The 18101-nt window shown below is 44.7% G+C and overlaps 1 protein-coding gene and 1 long non-coding RNA gene across 7 annotated transcripts in view; one reads left to right on the top strand and one right to left on the bottom strand.

Moving 5' to 3' along the window:
- Positions 1 to 12855: 12855 nt before the first annotated feature.
- LOC123460038 lies at positions 12856 to 13634 on the bottom strand. The gene is made up of 2 exons (XR_006636747.1): positions 13558 to 13634; positions 12856 to 13075 (listed from the first exon to the last, which is right to left on the bottom strand). It is a non-coding gene; the product is annotated as an uncharacterized LOC123460038 (long non-coding RNA).
- A 459-nt stretch (positions 13635 to 14093) lies between these two features.
- The window catches only part of Rif1 (replication timing regulatory factor 1), an 86855-nt gene continuing 82847 nt past the window's right edge, over positions 14094 to 18101 (top strand). For 4 of the 6 annotated variants that reach the window (XM_045146828.1, XM_045146830.1, XM_045146829.1 and 1 more), the window contains exons 1-2: positions 14095 to 14273; positions 15796 to 15874. In XM_045146828.1, coding sequence (XP_045002763.1) covers positions 14170 to 14273; positions 15796 to 15874 — 183 coding nt within the window. In that variant the 5' untranslated portion in view covers positions 14095 to 14169. Of the gene's footprint in view, positions 14274 to 15795; positions 15875 to 18101 lie in introns of all 6 variants that reach the window. The other 2 variants (XM_045146832.1, XM_045146831.1) reach the window with 1 other exon arrangement.

Here is an 18101-nt window from a genome sequence, read left to right as displayed (position 1 = left end):
ACCAGTAACTTAATGTCCAATTCATCCTTTCTATTTTTCCTGATATCTGAGGACGGTACATACAGCATAGTTTCCAATTTATATAAAGAATCTTGGAAATTAATTGAGATAATTTAGCCATGAAGACTGAGCCATTGTCAGACCCCAAAATCATGAGAAGGCCAAATTGGAGAATAATCTCCATTATTAATTTCTTAGCTACTACCTGAGCTGTTTCCGCTCAGGTTAGACAGGCTTCTACCAGCCTAAAACAGTGTTGACAAAAACCAGAAAGTATTTATATCCATATAGTCCTGGTGTAATTTCAGTAAAGTCCAGTTCCCAAAATTCACTGGGTACAGTACCTTGACTTCTGCTTCACCGTGGAAGTATATATTTTGGGCATTTACCTGTACACAGGTCATACGATGGTCTGAGATGTCTTGAGTACCTCTCCATGTCCAGGATGCCAGACATGGGGTAAAATGAGTTCTGAAGTCTTCTTGGGGAGATAAATGCATTGCTTGATGAAGGTAAGCTAACCATTTTCACCCCAATAGTATTGGCATGCAAATTTTCCCACCTCGCAGAGTCCATCAGCCTTGATGGTTTTGTTGAGCTTATGGTGTCCAGGCTGGTACATAATGGTGAATTTTTCTGGTAGCCAGATAGCCTCTAGCAATTGAATGATTTCCTGTTTACTTGTTTTTTAAATTTATTTATTTATTTGAGAGACAGAAAGAGGCAGAGAGACAGAATGGGCATGCCAGGACATCCAGACAATGCAAACAAACTCCAGATGCATGTGCCACCTTGTGCATCTGGCTTATGTGGGTCCTGGGGAATTGAACCTGGGTCCTTTGGCTTTGCAGGCAAACACCTTAACCACTAAGCCATCTCTCTAGCCCTCCTGTTTACTTTTGATAGGCCTTCCATCTGAAGTTAAAAGTCCCTCTGTATCCTGTCCAGGTACATGTGCTGTAGTAAAAGCACAGCAGCTGTCTGTGTAGATGTTCACCTGTTTTCCTTCTGCCCACCTTAGTGCTTGAGTCAGGGCAATGATCTCTGCATTTGGGGCTGATGAGTCCCTGGACAAAGCCTGTGCCCAAATAATTTCTTTTTGGCTTATAACTACTCTTGCCCCTGCATACCTTATTCCATCCTGGATAAAACTGCTGCCATCCATGTAAAGGTCTGCATCTCTGATGGTGAGAGGAATGTCTATCAGGTCTGGTCAGGTACCTTGGATGATGTCCAACATTTCCAAGCAGTCATGGACTGGTGTTTCAGGGTTGTCATCAGACAGCAAGGTGGCAGGATTGACTGTCGTGAATTTGTCAAAGGTCAGTCTGTAGAGCAGAGCCTGGTATTGGGTGAGACGGGCATTTGATATCCAGCAGCTGGTGATATCCCTCCTAGGGCCTCCACCATGAAGAGCAGTTATGATTAAAGTCTGCCCCAAAATAAGCTTGTCTACTTCTTTTACTAGATTTGCAGCATCAGCTATGGTCTCTGAACAGGGCACATTCATTTTCCAGTGTTCCAGTTCCCTGCAGTAATCACACTGACTTGGTAGCTGGGGCTTCCTCTTATTGTCATATGTGGCATGTGTTTGCCCAGAATTGAAAATGCCAGGAGTATACAGTGCAGCCATCATGGCCCTATTTATTTTCATTAGCAGACCATCTTTGCCATCTCTATTGTTAAACACCTTTTGAGCTATCTCTAATAATTCTCTTTTTTTTATTTTACTACAAAAGCCAGGTTACTTACCTTGAGGAACTCGAGAAATGCTGAAGGTGATTCGTTTGAGCTCTGTTTTACCTCAGCTACTTTAGATAGATTAGTAGGCTTGTGAGCTGCCTGCTTAAGACCCTCCGATAGAGCCTGGTTGTACTCACCAAGAGACCTCTTACCTTCTTCCGTCCCATAGTCCCATCCTGGTCGCCTTTTGGGTAAAACCTGGTCAATTGCTACTGTCCTCTGGTCATTAGTGAGAGTGCTTATGCAGAGCTTCAGCCACCTCTGCAGGATTTCTTCCCTCTCCTCCATGGTGAAGAGAGAGTGGAGAATCTGTTGGCAGTCATCCTAAGTGGGGAAGTGGTTAAAGAAAACAGAATCAAGCAGGGAAATTAAAGAACTAGGGTCTGTACTGAAAGGGGGGTAAAGTTTGTTAAAGTTTCTTAAAACACAACTTAAAGGAGTGTCATGCTTGCTTGTCTTATTACCCATTATATCTATCCATTCAGTCACCCCAAGTCCAGATCAGGGAAGACTTACAACAAAAGAGCAGACGAGACAAACAAAACACAGAACAAGCCATGGGACCAAAAACCAGGCACCAAAAAACCCAGTGGGCAGTGCGATGGCTGGCTAGTGCCCTGGGCAGGAGTTCATGTGCCTCATCAGGCACCTCACTGTCCCCAGAAGGGAGCCCACCAGAACTAATAGCAGATGTCATAGAAGGAGATGCTTTACTATAACTTACCCTGGGTTGCCTCCTCAAACAGGTGCTTGCTGGCTGCTTTTAGTGACGCACTTCATTCTGACAATTGCCTTGGAGCCTTGAAAAGTCTCAAGTGGAGGCAGCACTGCAGTCCCAGAGTCCTGGAGCAAAGGTCCAGCCTCAGAATTTAGGAGGGCCTCTCTGGGGCCTCTATATGTTAAACCCACAACACAAAGAAACCACTGACTCAAATATTTGGTCAAATTGAAGCAAGCTGTATTATGCATCTAGAAGCTGGCCAGCTGGCTGTCTCAGGGCTTAAGAGAACAGCCCTGAGCAAAACAGAAGGCAGGTTTTTATAATTCACAAACTATAAGGTTAGGTTGAGAGATTTCCAACAGGGAACTTGGCAAGCAAAATACAGAAGCAAGCTAGGTGTGGTGGTACACGCCTTTAATCTCAGCACTTGGGAGGCAGAGATAGGAGGATTGCTGTGAGCTCGAGGCCAGCCTGAGACTACATAGTGAATTCCAGGTCAGTCTGAGCTACAGTGAGACCCTACCTCAAAAAAAGAAAAGAAAAAAAAACCCAAAAACCATAAACCATAAAGCAAAAACCAAAAACAAACAAAAACAAAAATACAGAAGCAAATAGCAGTTCACAATTACTTGACCTGACATCTTGAGAGGTATGAGGTAAGGCCTTGTCCAGGAAGGTCCAGGGTGGGAAGTTCTGGGCAGGTAGTCAAGGTACAGTTAGACCTAACAGAAATTAAGTTTCACAGAACCAGAAATGAAGCTTATTTTGATTTAACAATAAAATGACTCGTAACTCTAAGATGAAGTCAGACTGGTTCATCACTCTCTTCCCTCCCGCATTCCACTGAGAGCCCTCCTCAGTGGGGTTTGAGTTTTATATTACTTTAGAAAGTGTTGCAGTCATGTCCGCATTGCTGGTAGAAATTGCCCAACCCAGAGCAGCTTGTAGGAAAAAGCGGTTTATTTTGGCTTACAAGCTCCACTATGGCAGGGAAAACGACAACATGAACAGACGGTAGATATCACCCCCTGGCCAACATAAGGTGGACAATAGCAACAGGAGAGTGTGCCAAACGCTGGCATGGGGGCACTGGCTATGACACCCATAAGCCCACCCCCAACAATACACTGCCTCCAGGAGGCGTTCATTCCCAAACCTCCGTCAGCTGGGAATCTAGCATTCAGAACCACTAAGTTTATGCGGGACACCTGAGTCAAACCACCACAGAAAGTAATATACTTCTTTATGGCATTTTGACCCATGCATTGTTTTGGCTGACTTTTGTTCCCTTTGCCTCCTATCTTCCTGGGCTCCCTTTACCTGATACACTGTTTCCCTCCCACACTCCAGCATGTCCCCTTCTACTTAACAGCTCATGGTTCTATTGTCTTCCTAACCACCTTCCTTTAAAGGCTCTTTTCTGCAGGATGTGGTGGTGTACACCTTTAATCCCAGCACTCAGGAGGCAGAGGTAGGAGGTGCGCCATGAGTTCAAGGCCACCCTGAGATTACATAGTGAATTTCAGGTCAGCATGAGCTAGAGTGAGACCCTACCTCAAAAAAACCAAAATAATAATAAAAATAATAAATAAATAAAATAAAAGGCTCTTTTCTCCTGGATTATGAACCCCTTTACTCACAGTCATTTTTACCTTGTTCCATGTTTAACATTTAGAAGCTAAGAAGGCATATGAACGCGAATATATGGTATTTGTCTTTCTGGACCTGCATCATCTAGTTTAATATGTTTCCACCTGCATCTACTTTCCTACAAGTTACCTAATTTCCTTTCTCTTTGCAGCTGAATTGTACACACACACACACTTTGTAGCTTCATTACTTATTCATCTGTTGAGGGACACCTAGGCTGGTTTCATTTTCTTATTTGTTTGTTTGTTTTTTTATTGACAACTTCCATAATTGTAAATAATATCCCATGGTAATTTCCTTCCTCCCCCCACTTTCCCCTTTGAAACTCTACTCTCCATCATATCCCCTCCCCCTCTTAATCAGTCTCTCTTTTTTTTTTAATTTTTAAAATTTTATTACCGTTTTCTATGATTATAAAAAAAAAAATACCATGGTAACTCCTTCCCTCCCCCCTGACACTTTCCCCTTTGAAATTCCATTCTCCATCATATTACCTCCCCATCACAATCATTGTACTTACATATATACAATATCAACCTATTAAGCACCCTCCTCCCTTCCTTTCTCTTCCCTTTTTATCTCCTTTTTAACTTACTGGCCTCTGCTACTAAGTATTTTCCTTCTCACGCAGAAGCCCAATCATCTGTAGCTAGGATCCACATATGAGAGAGAACATGTGGCGCTTGGCTTTCTGGGCCTGGGTTACCTCACTTAGTATAATCCTTTCCAGGTCCATGCATCTTTCTGCAAATTTCATAACTTCATATTTCTTTACCGCTGAGTAGAACTCCATTGAATAAATGTGCCACATCTTCATTATCCACTCATCAGTTGAGGGACATCTAGGCTGGTTCCATTTCCCAGCTATTATAAATTAAGCAGCAGTAAACATGGTTGAGCATGTACTTCTAAGGAAATGAGATGAGTCCTTAGGCTATATGCCTAGGAGTGCTATAGCTGGGTCATATGGTAGCTCAATCTCTAGCTGTTTTAGGAACCTCCACACTGTTTTCCACAATGGCTGGACCAGATTGCATTCCCACCAACAGTGCAGAAGGGTTCCTCTTTTTCCACATCCCCGCCAAAATTTATGATCATTTGTTTTCATGATGGTGGCCAATCTGACAGGAGTGAGATGGAATCTCAATGTAGTTTTAATCTGCATTTCCCTGATGACTAGTGACGTACAACATTCCTTTAGATGCTTATATGCCATTCGTATTTCTTCCTTTGGGAATGCTCTATTTAGCTTCATAGCCCATTTTTTGATTGGCTTGTTTGATTCCTTATTATTTAACTTTTTGAGTTCTTTGTATATCCTAGATATTAATCCTTTATCAGATATATAGCTGGCGAAGATTTTTTCCCATTCTGTAGGTTGCCTCTTTTCTTTTTTCACTGTGTCCTTTGCAGTGCAAAATCTTTGTAATTTCATGAGGTTCCAGTGATTAATCTGTGGTTTTATTGCCTGACCAATTGGGGTTGTATTCAGAAAGTCTTTGCCAAGACCAATATGTTGAAGGGTTTCCCCTACTTTTTCCTCTTGTAGTTTCAGAGTTTCAGGTCTGATGTTAAGGTTTTTAATCCATTTGGACTTAATTCTTGTGCATGGCGGGAGAGAAGAATCCATTTTCATACTTCTGCAGATATATATCCAGTTTTCCCAACACCATTTGCTGAAGAGGCTGTCTCTTCTCCAATGAGTATTTTTGGCATTTTTATCGAATATCAGGTGACTATAGCTACTTAGGCTTACATCTGGGTCCTCTATTCTGTTCCACTGATCTACATGTCTGTTTTTGCACAGCAACCCTTTTAAATGCCTCCTGGGTGCTGGGTTTAAAGGCATGTGTCATCATGCTTGGCCCATTTGTATTTCTTAACTAGAAAAATGTGTATTCAGTTTATTGACCAATTTGTTGATTGTCATTTTTAAACTTTTTTATTTATAAGAGAGGAAGAGAGAGCACACCAGGGCTTTTGGCTGCTGCAAACAAACTACAGATGCATGTACCACTCCATGTATCTACCTTATGTGGGTCTTGGGGAATTGAACCTGGGTCCTTTGGCTTTACAGAAAAGTGCCTTAACTGCTAATCCATCTCTCCAGCCCAATTGGCAGGGTATTTTTGGGGGGGGGGGTGGAGAGGGTTAATTTTTGCAGTTTGTTATGTCTTTTAGATATTAATCTCTTTTCTGAAGTATCACTGGCAAAGATTTTTGTCCTTCGTGTAGGTTGTCTGTTCTCCCTGTTAATAGTGTCTCTTGCTGTGCAGCTTTTTAATAATATGCAGTACTATTTGTCAATTCTTTGGGCTATTTTCCACAACTGGGGTTCTATAAAGAAATTTCTTGCTGGACATGGTGGCACATGCATTTAGTCCTAGCACCTAAGAGGCAGAGGTGGGAGAATTGCTGTAAGTTTGAAGCCAGTCTGGGACTACAAAGTGAGTTCCAGATCAGCCTGGACTAGAGAAAAATGTTAACAACAACAAAATCTTACCTCATCCTATATCCTGAAGTATTTTCCCTATGTTTTCTTCCAGCTATGGTACCGTTTCTGGTTTCAAATTAAGGTTTGGGGGGCTGGGGTGATGGTTCACTGGTTAAAGCACTTGCCTGCAAAGCCTAAGGACCCAGGTTCAATTCCTCAGTACCTGTACCCACATAAAGCCAGATGCACAAGGTCGCACATGTATCTGGAGATCATTTGCATTGGCTAGAGGTCCTAGGGTGACCATTCTGGCTCTCTCTCAAAATTAATTAATTAATTAAGGTCTTTGAACCAGTTTCAGTTGATTTTTGTGCCAGGTAAGAGATATGGATCTACTTTCATTCTTCTGCAGGTAGATATCCATTTATTAAGCATCATTTATTAAAAGGGCTATTTTTCTTTTTTTTTTTCAAATTTTATTAACAACTTCCATGATTATAAAAAATATCCTATGGTAATACCTTCCCTCCTCCGACTTTCCCCTTTGAAACTCCATTCTCCATCACATCCCCTCCCCATCTCAATCAGTCTCTCTTTTATTTTGCTGTCATGATCTTTTCATCCTCTTATGATGGTCTTGTGTAGGTAGTGTCAGGCACTGTGAGGTCATGGCTATCCAGGCCATTTTGTGTCTGGAGGGAGCATGTTATAAGGAGTCGTACCCTTCCTTTGGCTTTTACATTCTTTCCGCCACCTCTTCCACATTAGACCCTGAGCCTTGGAAAGTGTGATAGAGATGTTGCAGTACTGAGCACTGTGGTCATTTTAGCACCTTGATACTTTCTGAGTCATCCCAAGGTCACTGCCATCTGCAAAGAGAAGATTCTCTACCAAAAGTGAGAGTAGAATTAATATAAGGGTATGAACACTAAGAGAAGTGCTTACTGGGTGGTTTGATAAGCATAGTATATACATTTAGCCAGACAGCAGCAGACGTTACACCCTAGGGCTCATGACTACCCCTGTTTTAAATTTTCAGTGTTAGGGATATATTCCCTCCCATGGAGTAGGCCTCCAATCCAATTAGAGGGCAGCTGGTTTCCACCATGATAGACATGCCACTATTGCACCATTGGCTCATTTGGCATAGCTGGCCAAATATAAGGTTTGCAGTGTCAACTGTTGAGTATCTTTACTGGTGATTTCTCTTTCTCCCATTGAACTGCATGTAGAATGGCTTCTTCCAGCTTTCTGTCAGCTGGTCTACATGGAGGAGGTTATCAGATCAGTTCCATCAGTGGCCTTGCAGCCTAACTATGTGGGGTCTTCAGTAATAGGGTCTTACCATCTATTCTTGGTAGAAAAATAAGGGCCTCAGCAATGGCCTATAATGTTTTGGGGGCATCAGGGACCTCCTTGGCCAACAACTCACTGAAAGGTAGGTTTCACTCTAGTCCAGGCTGACCTGGAAGTCACTATGTAGTCTCAGGGTGGCCTCAAACTCATGGTGATCCTTCTACCTCTGCCACCTGAGTGCTGGGGTTAAAGGTGTATTCCACCATGCCAGTCTTGGCCGTTTATTTTTCAGAGCATGTTTTTGGTACCTTTGTTATAAATTAGGTGTCCATAGCTATGTGAGTTTATCTCTACATCTTCTATTGTGTTCCATTGGTCCACATGTCTGCTACTCTTTTTTAGGTATTTTTTTACTTGTATTTATTTATGAGAGAGGGAGGGAAGGAGAGGGAGAGAGAAAAAAATGGATATGCCATGGTCTCTAGCCACTGCAAATGAACTCCAGAAGCATGCACCACCATGTGTATCTGGCTTATGTGGGTACTGGGGAATTAAATCTGGGTCCTTAGGCTTCAGAGGGAAACACATTAACTGCTAAGCCATCTTTCCAGCTCACATGTCTGCTTTCAAAAAAGTATTGACAACTTCGATACATATAGACAATATACTAATCCCCACCTCCAACCCTCCATTCTCTCCTTCCCTATACCCCAACTACTAAATTGCTTCTTTCCAACTAGCTCTTTTCTATTTTGGTATCATCTCCCCACCCCTTATGTATTTATTTGAGAGAAAGAGAGGAGAATGGGCACACCAGGGCCTCTAGCCATTGCAAACAAACTCCAGACACATGTGCCATCTTGTGCAACTGGCTTTTCATGGGTAGTTGGGAATAGAACCTGGGTCCTTAGGTTTGAAGGCAAGCGTCTTAACCACTGAGTAATCTCTCCAGCCCCAAAGACCTTAATTTAAAACCCAAAACAGGGCTGGAGAGATGGCTTAGCGGTTAAGCGCTTGCCTGTGAAGCCTAAGGACACCGGTTCAAGGCTCGGTTCCCCAGGTCCCACGTTAGCCAGATGCACAAGGGGGCGCATGCGTCTGGAGTTCGTTTGCAGAGGCTGGAAGCCCTGGCGCGCCCATTCTCTCTCTCTCTCCCTCTATCTCTCTGTGTCTCTCGCTCTCAAATAAATAAATAATTAATTAATTAATTAATTAATTAATTAATTTAAAAAAAAACAACCCAAAACAGTAATGTGTAAAAAAAACAAAACAAAACAAAAAAAAAAAACAGGGCTGCAGAGATGGATGGCTTGCCTGCAAAGCCAAAGGACCCAGATTCAATTATCTAGGACCCACATAAGCCAGATGCACAAGGTGACACATACGTCTGGAAGACAGTATTGCAAAACACTCCTCCCCTTCCTTTGGCTCTTATATTTTTTCTGCTACCTCTTCAGCAATTTTCTTTGAGCCTTGGAGGGTGTGATAGAGATTCTACTTTGTGCTGACCACTCCACTTTCATTTCTTCTCAGCACTTTGATGAGTTTTGAGTTCTTCAGTACTGCCTTTAACCACTAAACCATCTCCCTGGCCTTATTTGTGTATTTTTTTGTGTGTAGTTTTTTGAGGTATGGCATGGATCTAGCCCAGGCTGACCTGGAATTTACTTAGATTTTCCCTTTTTAAAAAGTTATGTGTCGGGCTGGAGAGATGGTTTAGCGGTTAAGTGCTTGCCTAAGGACCCTGGTTCGAGGCTCCATTCCCCAGGACCCACGTTAGCCAGATGCACAAGGGGGTGCACGCGTCTGGAGTTTGTTTGCAGTGGCTGGAGGCCCTGGCGCGCACATTCTGTCCCCCCCCCCCCCCCGTCTGTCGTTCTCACAAAAAAAAAAAGTTATGTGTCAACTGGGTATGATGGTACATACCTGTAATCCCTGTACTCAGAAAGCTGAGGCAAGAGAATCCCAAATTCAAAACCTGTGTGCCCTATATAACAAGGTATTGTATAAACAATAAGTTTAATAAATTAGATGAAGCCAGGCATGGTGGAGCATACCTTTAATCCCATCATTTGGGAGGCCAAGGTAGTTGGATCAATGTGAGATCCAGACCAAACTAGAACTACATATGAATTCCAGACCAGTCTGGGTTAAAAAGAGACCCTACCTTGAAAAAAAATGATGAGAGCTGGGCATGGTGGCACATGCCTTTAATCCTAGCAATTGGGAGGCACAGGTAGGAGGATCATCACGAGTTTGAGGCCACCCTGAGACTACATAGGTCAGCCTGAGCTAGAGGGAGACCCTACCTCAAAAACCAAAAATAAGAGCCAGGCGTGGTGGCGCTCGTCTTTAATCCCAGCATTTGGGAGGCAGAGGTAGGAGGATTGCCTTGAGTTCAAGGTTACCCTGAATCTACATAGTGAATTCCAGGTCAGCCTGAGCTAGAGTGAGACCCTACCTCAAAAAACCAAAATAATAATAATAATAAAATAATAATCTAATTAATTAAAACGATGACAGAGCCAGGTGTGGTGGCACTCATCTTTAATCCCAGCACTTGGGAGGCAGAGATAGATCACCGTGAGTTCAAAGCCAGCCTGGGACTACATAGTGAATTCCAGGTCAGCCTGTACAAGAGTGAGACCTTACCTCAAACAAACAAAAAATAATAATAATGATAAGACAGCCAGGTGTGGTGGCGCATGCACTCTGCCTCAAAAAGAAAAAAAAATTGAAATACCTGGGCATGTTGGTGCATGCCTATAATTCCAACACTCGGGAGGCAGAGGTCGTAGAATTGCCATGAGTTCGAGGCCATCCTGAGACTACATAGTGAATTCCAGGTCAGCCTGGGCCAGAGTGAGATCCTACCTCGAAAAACAAAACAAAAAAAAAGGGCGGGGGGAAATTTGGGTGTGTTGGTGTTTGCCTTTAATCCCAACACTCAGGAGGCAAAAGTAGGAGGATCTCTGTGAGTTTGAGGCCGCCCTCTTAAAACTACATAGTGAATTCCAGGTCAGCCTGGGCTGGCTGAACCAGGTGGGGTGGGGGAGGGTGGGGAAGCTATAGAAAAGTTAGAAATTCTGGTGGACTGTTTAGAACCTGACAAAGTGGGTGTAAAGGTGGAGATGAACATGAGCAATGGCCCAATCACTAATAGACTTGCAGGCTATGCCAACAGTTGGCAAAAGATGAGAATTGCTGGAGGATTTTTGGCACGGGGTGAGGATAAAATATTACAAAACATTTTAGGCAGAACATAGAAATATATATATGGCTGGGTGTAGTACACATGCCTTTAATCCTAGCACTTGGGAGTCAGAGGTACCAGGATCATCATGAGTTCAGGGCCACGCTGAAGCTACATAGTGAATTCCAGGTCATCCTGGGCTAGAGCAAGACCCTACCTCAAAAAAAAAAAAAAAAAACACAAAACAACAACAACAACAAAAAAAAAAAACAGAAAATGAAAATGAAAACAAACAAACAAAAATAAATTATATATATTTTATTTTTCTCAAGATAGGGTCTTATTGTAGCCCAGGCTGGCCTGGAACTCACAGTGATCCACCTACCTCTGTCTCCCAAGTGCTGGGATCAAAGGCAAGCCCCACTACACCTGGTTTAGAAGCTTATATTTGAAGAAGGTACAAATCTCATGACCTCCTAGCCCTTTAAAAGTGAGAAATCAGCCTGCACGCCTTTAATCCCAGTACTCGGGAGGCAGAGGTAGGAGGATTACAGTGAGTTCCAGGCCAACCTGAGATTACATAGGGAATTCCAGGTCAGCCTGGGCTAGAGTGAGACCCTACCTCGAAAAACCAAAAAAAAAAAAAAAAAAAAAGTAAAAGTGAGAAGTTAAGGTGTAAAAACCCCCAGAAAACAAATAAAGCAGTACCTCTATTCTCACAAAATTCATAGGAGGTAAGCAAACAAAAACCTAGGTTGGAAGCCAGGCATGGTGGCGCACGACTTTAATCCTAGCATTCGGGAGGCAGAGGTAGAAGGATTGCTGTGAGTTCGAGGCCAGCCTGAGATTACATAGTGAATTCCAGGTCAGTCTGAGCTAGAGTAAAATCCTACCTCGAAAAACCAAAAAAAAAAAAAAAAAAAAAACCTAGGTTGGGCCTGGAGTGGTGTCACATGCCTTTAAATTCAGACCTGGGTGGTGAGGCAGAGGTAGGAAGATGCCTGGGACTACAGAGTGCCAGGTCAGCTGGGCTAGAATAAGACCCTACCTCAAAAAACAAGCCGTAGGTAGGTTAGAAAGATACATAATGAGAGGTTAATGCTAGGAGAAGCATAAACTACATAAGGAATATGATTGGATAAAGACTGGATAAGATAGCTTCTGTAAGGCAAATTTAGTGTGTTGTTTAAAAAGAATTAAGGGCTGGAGGGATGGCTTAGCAGTTAAGGCATTTGCCAGCAAAGCCAAAGGATCCAGGTTCAATTCCCCAGGACCCATGTTAGCCAGATGCACAAGGGGGCGCATGTGTCTGGAGTTCCTCTGCATTGGCTGGAGGGCATGGTGCATCCATTCTCTCTCCCTCATTCTCTGTCAAATAAATACATAAATAATTTTAAAAAATTAATTTATTTGCAACAGAGGGAGACAGACTGATAGAGATAGAGATAGAATGGGTGTAGCAGGGCCTCTAGTTATTGCAAGCAGGCTCCAGAAGCATGTGCAAACTTGTTTATCTGGCTTTATGTGGGTACTAGGGAATCAAACTCAGGTCATTAGGCTTTGCAGGTAATTGCTGAGCCATCTGTCCTAGAGTGCCTTTTTGATTTTTTTTTGGGGGGGGGATTCCCAAATACTTCAGGTTGGGCTCAAACTTGGTAGGTAGGTGTGACATTGAACTGATCCTCCAGCCATTACCTGACACGTGCTGGAATTATACACCTATCTTTGACCCCAAAGTCTTGTGTCTGATATATAATTGATACAATCCTGTCTGCTGTAGAGAAAGCTTGGGGGACGCATGAAATGAGGAGCAATATATTAATAAGGAGAGCAACTTCAGTAAAGATTTACTGTGGTTCCTTCAAGCACAGGTCAACTCCCACCCATCAACAATTGGGCCTCATAGAAAACTGAAAATCCGGTGAGCAGTCAACTGAATTACAAAGTGGAAGGGCGGTGTCCAGAAATCTCCACATTAATGACAATCATTCCAAGGACTTTGTTATGTAAGTTTAAGACTGAGAACCACGGGCCTCACCTACAGTGGAAGAAAAGAAGACAAAGTAATTAAGTCTCTTAGGTTGCTAAACCCGAGAGGGGAGCGAGCTAGCTTGGTAAACTGTTTTGTGGAACAGTCCATTGGGGGGGGGGAGGGGGGTGGCATGGGGGTAGAGCCTCAAGGCCGGCCATTGGGTCTCCAGCACCGCGAAACAGAACAGAACAAAACACCAAACACTATACACATACATACATCCACCCACTCAAATTGCAGCAGGTGTGTTCTCTCTTTCTCTCTCTTTTTTTTTTTTCCCAGGTAGAGTCTCACTCTAGCTAGCCCAGGCTGACCTGGAACTCACTATGGAGTCTCTGGCCGGCCTTGAACTGTGATCCTCCCACCTCTGCCTCCTAAGGGCTGGGATTAAAGGCGTGTTTTACCACGCCCGGATCCTGTTATCTCTTTTTGCCAAAGTGCGGATTTGTGAGTTTGAAAACTTGGTGCGAGGACTCAAGTAAACTCACGTCATCTGAACGTGGACCATTCAGGAATCCAAGCGTCTAGCCTGGGGCAAGCACCCCCGCCTCAAGGTGACCCGAGGGGCGGGGCGGGGCGGGAGGGGCGGGGCTTGGGGGAGCCATCGACGACTCCGGCGCGCCGCCGCCGCCTGTTGGATTGGCTCGAGCCTCTCCCGCCAGGCCTGCCCGGCTCCCGCGCGCGCTCCTGGGCCCGCCCCCGCCGCCATCTTGGTCCTGGAGGGAGCGGGTGGCACGCGGGAGAGAGCCGCGCGAGCCCGGGCCTGCAAGCCGCGTCCGCGTGCGGGGCCCGCGGGGATCGCGGCGGAGGAGAGCCGGCCGTGAGCTCCGTGCGTGGGGAGGGGGAGCGCTGAGTCCCGGGCGCGCGCTGCGCCAGCGCCGCCTCCGCCTCTGCCCCCTCGCGGCGGCACGCCACGCTCGCCCGTCCCCCGCCGGGCTCCTCCCTCCGTTGAAAGCTGCCCGGGAAAAGTGGTGGCGCGAGCGGCGTGGGCCGGGGTCCGGAAGGTGGGCCGGGGGCTCTAGCGGCCTGCGGGCCGGGCCGGTTTCCTCGGTCACTAGGCTCGCTCCTTCTCTTCCGGTCCCGACCTCACTGCGGCCGACATGACGGCCCCGGCTCAGAGCCCGCTGCAGCCGCTGCTGGAGACGCTGGAGGACGCCTCGGTGTCCCACGGAGAGCGGACCGACGCGTACCTGAGCCTTACCAGGTGAGGCCGGCGGGAGGACGCCGTGGCCTGGTGCTGGCGACGCGCCTGCCGAGTGACGTTGCCACTGCTCGGGGCGGGCGGGGAGAACGCCGACTTAGGCAAGTTTCTGGTGGACGTGTGCGTGTGTGTAAATCGTCTCAGATGATTGAGAAAGTGGCCATCCTGAATTCTCTTTCGCATTTGGGGGGTCGTGCTCTCCTCTTAGGCCAGGGGGTCTCGAACCTTGTGATCCTCCTGCTTCAGCCTTGCCGCGTTCTGAAATGACCGGGTAATTGCCAGCCACCAAGCCTGACACCAGAATTGGGGTTTAAGCACTTTATTTTCATTTACTTATTTGAGAGAGAATGGGTGCGGCAGGGCCTCCACCCGCTGCAAACGAACTCCAGACCCATGTGTTACCTTGTGCATTTGGCGTACTTGGGTTCTGGGGAATCGAACTTTGGTCTTTTGGCTTTGCAGACAAACGCTTTAATCCGCCAATTCTCCAGCCTAGAGAACTAAAGCAGTAGCCCGTTGTTTCTTTGCACAATGATAGAAAAAAAAAATTTCCTGAATCTTGGCTAACAATTTTATGCAAGTAAATAAATTCGTGGACCAAGGAGGTGGAATCCTATTTAATCTTTATTTTATTTTTTAAGGTAGGGTTTCACTTTAGCCCATACTGACCTGGAATTCACTATGTAGTCTCAGGATGGCCTTGAACTCACTGTGATCATCCTATTTCTGCCTCCCAAGTCTTTTTTCCCCCTTCGATTTGCGAGAGGAAGAAGGAGGGGAGGAAGGGATGGAATAGGCACTTCAAGGCCTCGAACTGCTACAGACAGACACCTGTACTACCTTGTGCATCTCACTTAACATGGGTTGTGGGGAATCAAACCTAGATCCTTTGGCTTTGCTGGCAAGTGCCTTAATTGCTGAGCCATCCTTCCAGCCTCTGTTTGATTTTGATATAATAAAACACCAAAAGTTGAGTACATTATGTTGGCCAAAAAAAAAAAAAAAAAAGTATGATGGTCTTACTGATTTTTTTTTCAGGGGAGCCTGGAACCTTGTGATCCTCCTGCTTAGGTCTTGCCCCGTGCTGAAATGACCGGGTAGATGCCTGACACAGAATTGTTTGTTGTTTTTTTTTTTTAATTTTTTTTCTTTATTTATTTGAGAGACAGAAAAAAGAGGCAGAGGGAGAGAGAGAGAGAATGGGTGCGCCAGAGCCTCCGGCCACTGCAAACGAACTCCAGACGCGTGTGCCCCCTTGTGCATCTGGCTAACGCGGGTCCTGGGGAATGGAGCCTTGAACTGGGGTCCTTAGGCTTAATAGGCAAGTGCTTCACTACTAAGCCATCTCTCCAGCCCCAGAGTTGGTTTTTACGCACTTTATTTTCATTTATTTACTTGCCTAAAATTGTTATCATTTATCATTTTTAAGACCTGGGTGAATTTATTTACAAGAGCTTGAGAGTGATTACGATACTGTATTGTTTCTGCCCTTTGCTTAAGCCTGTTTTTTGTCCCTTTTTTAAAGTCGAATGACTGGAGAAGGAGGAAAAGAAGTCATTATAGAGATTGAGAAAAATCTTTCTCGGCTCTACACAGTTTTACAGGTCTGTATCATTTTTTATACTTTCTCTTTTTAACTTTAATTTTTTTTATTGACAACTTCCATAATTGTAAATTATATCCCTTGGTAATTCCCTCCCTACCCCACTTTCCCCTTTGAAACTTCATTCATCATAGCCTTTCCCCCTCTCAATTAGTCTCTTATTTTATGTCATGATCTTTTCCTCCTATTATGATAGTCTTGTGTAGGTAGTGTCATGCACTGGGAGGTCATGGATATCCAGGCCATTTTGTGTCTGGAGGAGCACATTGTAAGGAGTCCTACCCTTCCTTTGGCTCTTACATTCATTTCACCACCTCTTCTGCAATTTTTTAAAATTTTTAATTATTTATTTGAGAGTAACAGATAGAAAGAGGCAGAGAGAGAGAATGGGCGCGCCAGGGCCTCCAGCCACTGCATACGAACTCCAGACGCGTGCGCCCCCTTGTGCATCTGGCTAACGTGGGTCCTGGGGGATCGAGCCTTGAACCGGGGTCCTTAGGCTTCACAGGCAAGCGCTTAACTGCTAAGCCATCTCTCCAGCCCCTTCTTCTGCAATGGGCGCTGAGCCTTGGAAGATGTGATATAAATATTTCAGTGCTGAGCACTCCTCTGTCATTTCTCAGCACCATGGTGCCTTATGAGTCATCCCAAGGTCACTGCTATCTGAAAAGGTTCTCTAGCTAAAAGTGAGAGTAGCATCAATATATATGAACATTAAGAGAAGTGCTTACTGGGCAGTTTGGTGAGTATAGTACATACATTTAGCAAGACAACAGGAGGTGTTACACTCCTAGGCCTCATGAGTACTCCTGTTGTAGGTTTTCAGTATCAGGGATGTATTCCCTCCCATGGAGTGGCTCTCCGTCCAATTAGAGAGCGGTTGGTTTCCCCCATAACAGACATGCCGCTGTTGTACCCATTGGCTCATTTGGTCTGGGTGGCCAAATATAAGGCTTGCAGTGTCCACTGTTGAGTATCTTCACTGGTGATTTCTCTCTCTCCCATTGAGCTGCATGCATTGTAGCTTTTTCCAGCTTTCTGTCAGCTGGTCTACATGGAGGTTTTCAGCTCAGCTCCAACAGGGTTTCTCAGTGACCTTGCAGCCCAAGTCTTCAGCAGTAGGGTCTTACCATCTATTTCTGGTGGGAAATCAAGAGCCTTGGCAGTGGCCTGTAATGTTTTGGGGGTATTGGGGACTTACCTGGCCAACAACTCACTGGAACATAACCCATCCTTGGCACTGAAAATTTTCTAGAAACAGTCTATGGCTTCTGAGTGTCCCATTGTCCAAAAATATAGGCTTCCATATGACTTATTTATATCCTTTAGATTTTGATTAGCCCTCCCTCCACCTTTCCTTTATTCAGTCTCTTACCCTGATCTCACTTATGCCTTTTCACCCCTATCAATCTGTTCTTCTACTTAACATTTATACAATGCCATCCTAGTAAGTCCCCTCTCCTTCCCTTTCTATTTCCATTATATCCCCTTTCTAGTTTACTGGCCTCTGCTACTGAGTTTTATTCCTACTCACATAGTCCAATCATTTGTAGCTAGGATCCACATATGAGAGAGAACATGTGAAGTTTGGCTTTCTGGGCCTGGATTACCTCACTAAGTGTAATACCTTCCAGATCCATCCAGCTTCCTGCAAATTTCATAACTTCATTTTTCTTTACCACTGAGTGGAACTCCATTGTATCATTATTCACCATCAGTTGAGGGACTTTTTCATAGTTTGATTTCTTTTTTTTTTTTTTTCCCTGAGGTGGGGGTCTCACTGTAGCTCAGGCTGACCTGGAATTCACTATGTAGTCTGGAATTCTTGGTGATCCTCCTACCTCTGCCTCCCCAGTGTTGGGATTAAAGGCACGCACCCAGCTTATTTTTTATTTAATTCTTATTTATTAGAGACAGACAGAGTTGGGGGAGGGGGGACAGAAAATGGGCACACCAAGACCTCTAGCCACTGCAAACGAACTCCAGATGCATGTGCCACCATTTGCAACTGGCTTACATGGGACCTGGTGAATTTGAACCTTGGTCCTTAGGCTTCGCAGGCATGCACCTTAACTTCTAAGCCATCTTTCAGCCCTAGTTTTCTATTCTTAATTTTTCATTTTGAAGGTAACATTGCCTGTTGGACTAATAAAACTTTGAATCTAACATAATGTGCTAGAGAGATGGTTCAGCATATAAAGGCACTTGCTTCCAAAGCTTGAGGGCCT

The sequence above is a fragment of the Jaculus jaculus genome, chromosome 4 (genome assembly GCF_020740685.1).
Source record: "Jaculus jaculus isolate mJacJac1 chromosome 4, mJacJac1.mat.Y.cur, whole genome shotgun sequence".
Classification (NCBI taxonomy): domain Eukaryota; kingdom Metazoa; phylum Chordata; class Mammalia; order Rodentia; family Dipodidae; genus Jaculus; species Jaculus jaculus.
Note: the sequence above shows the minus strand (reverse complement) of the source record. Positions and strands in the feature narration are given on the sequence as shown.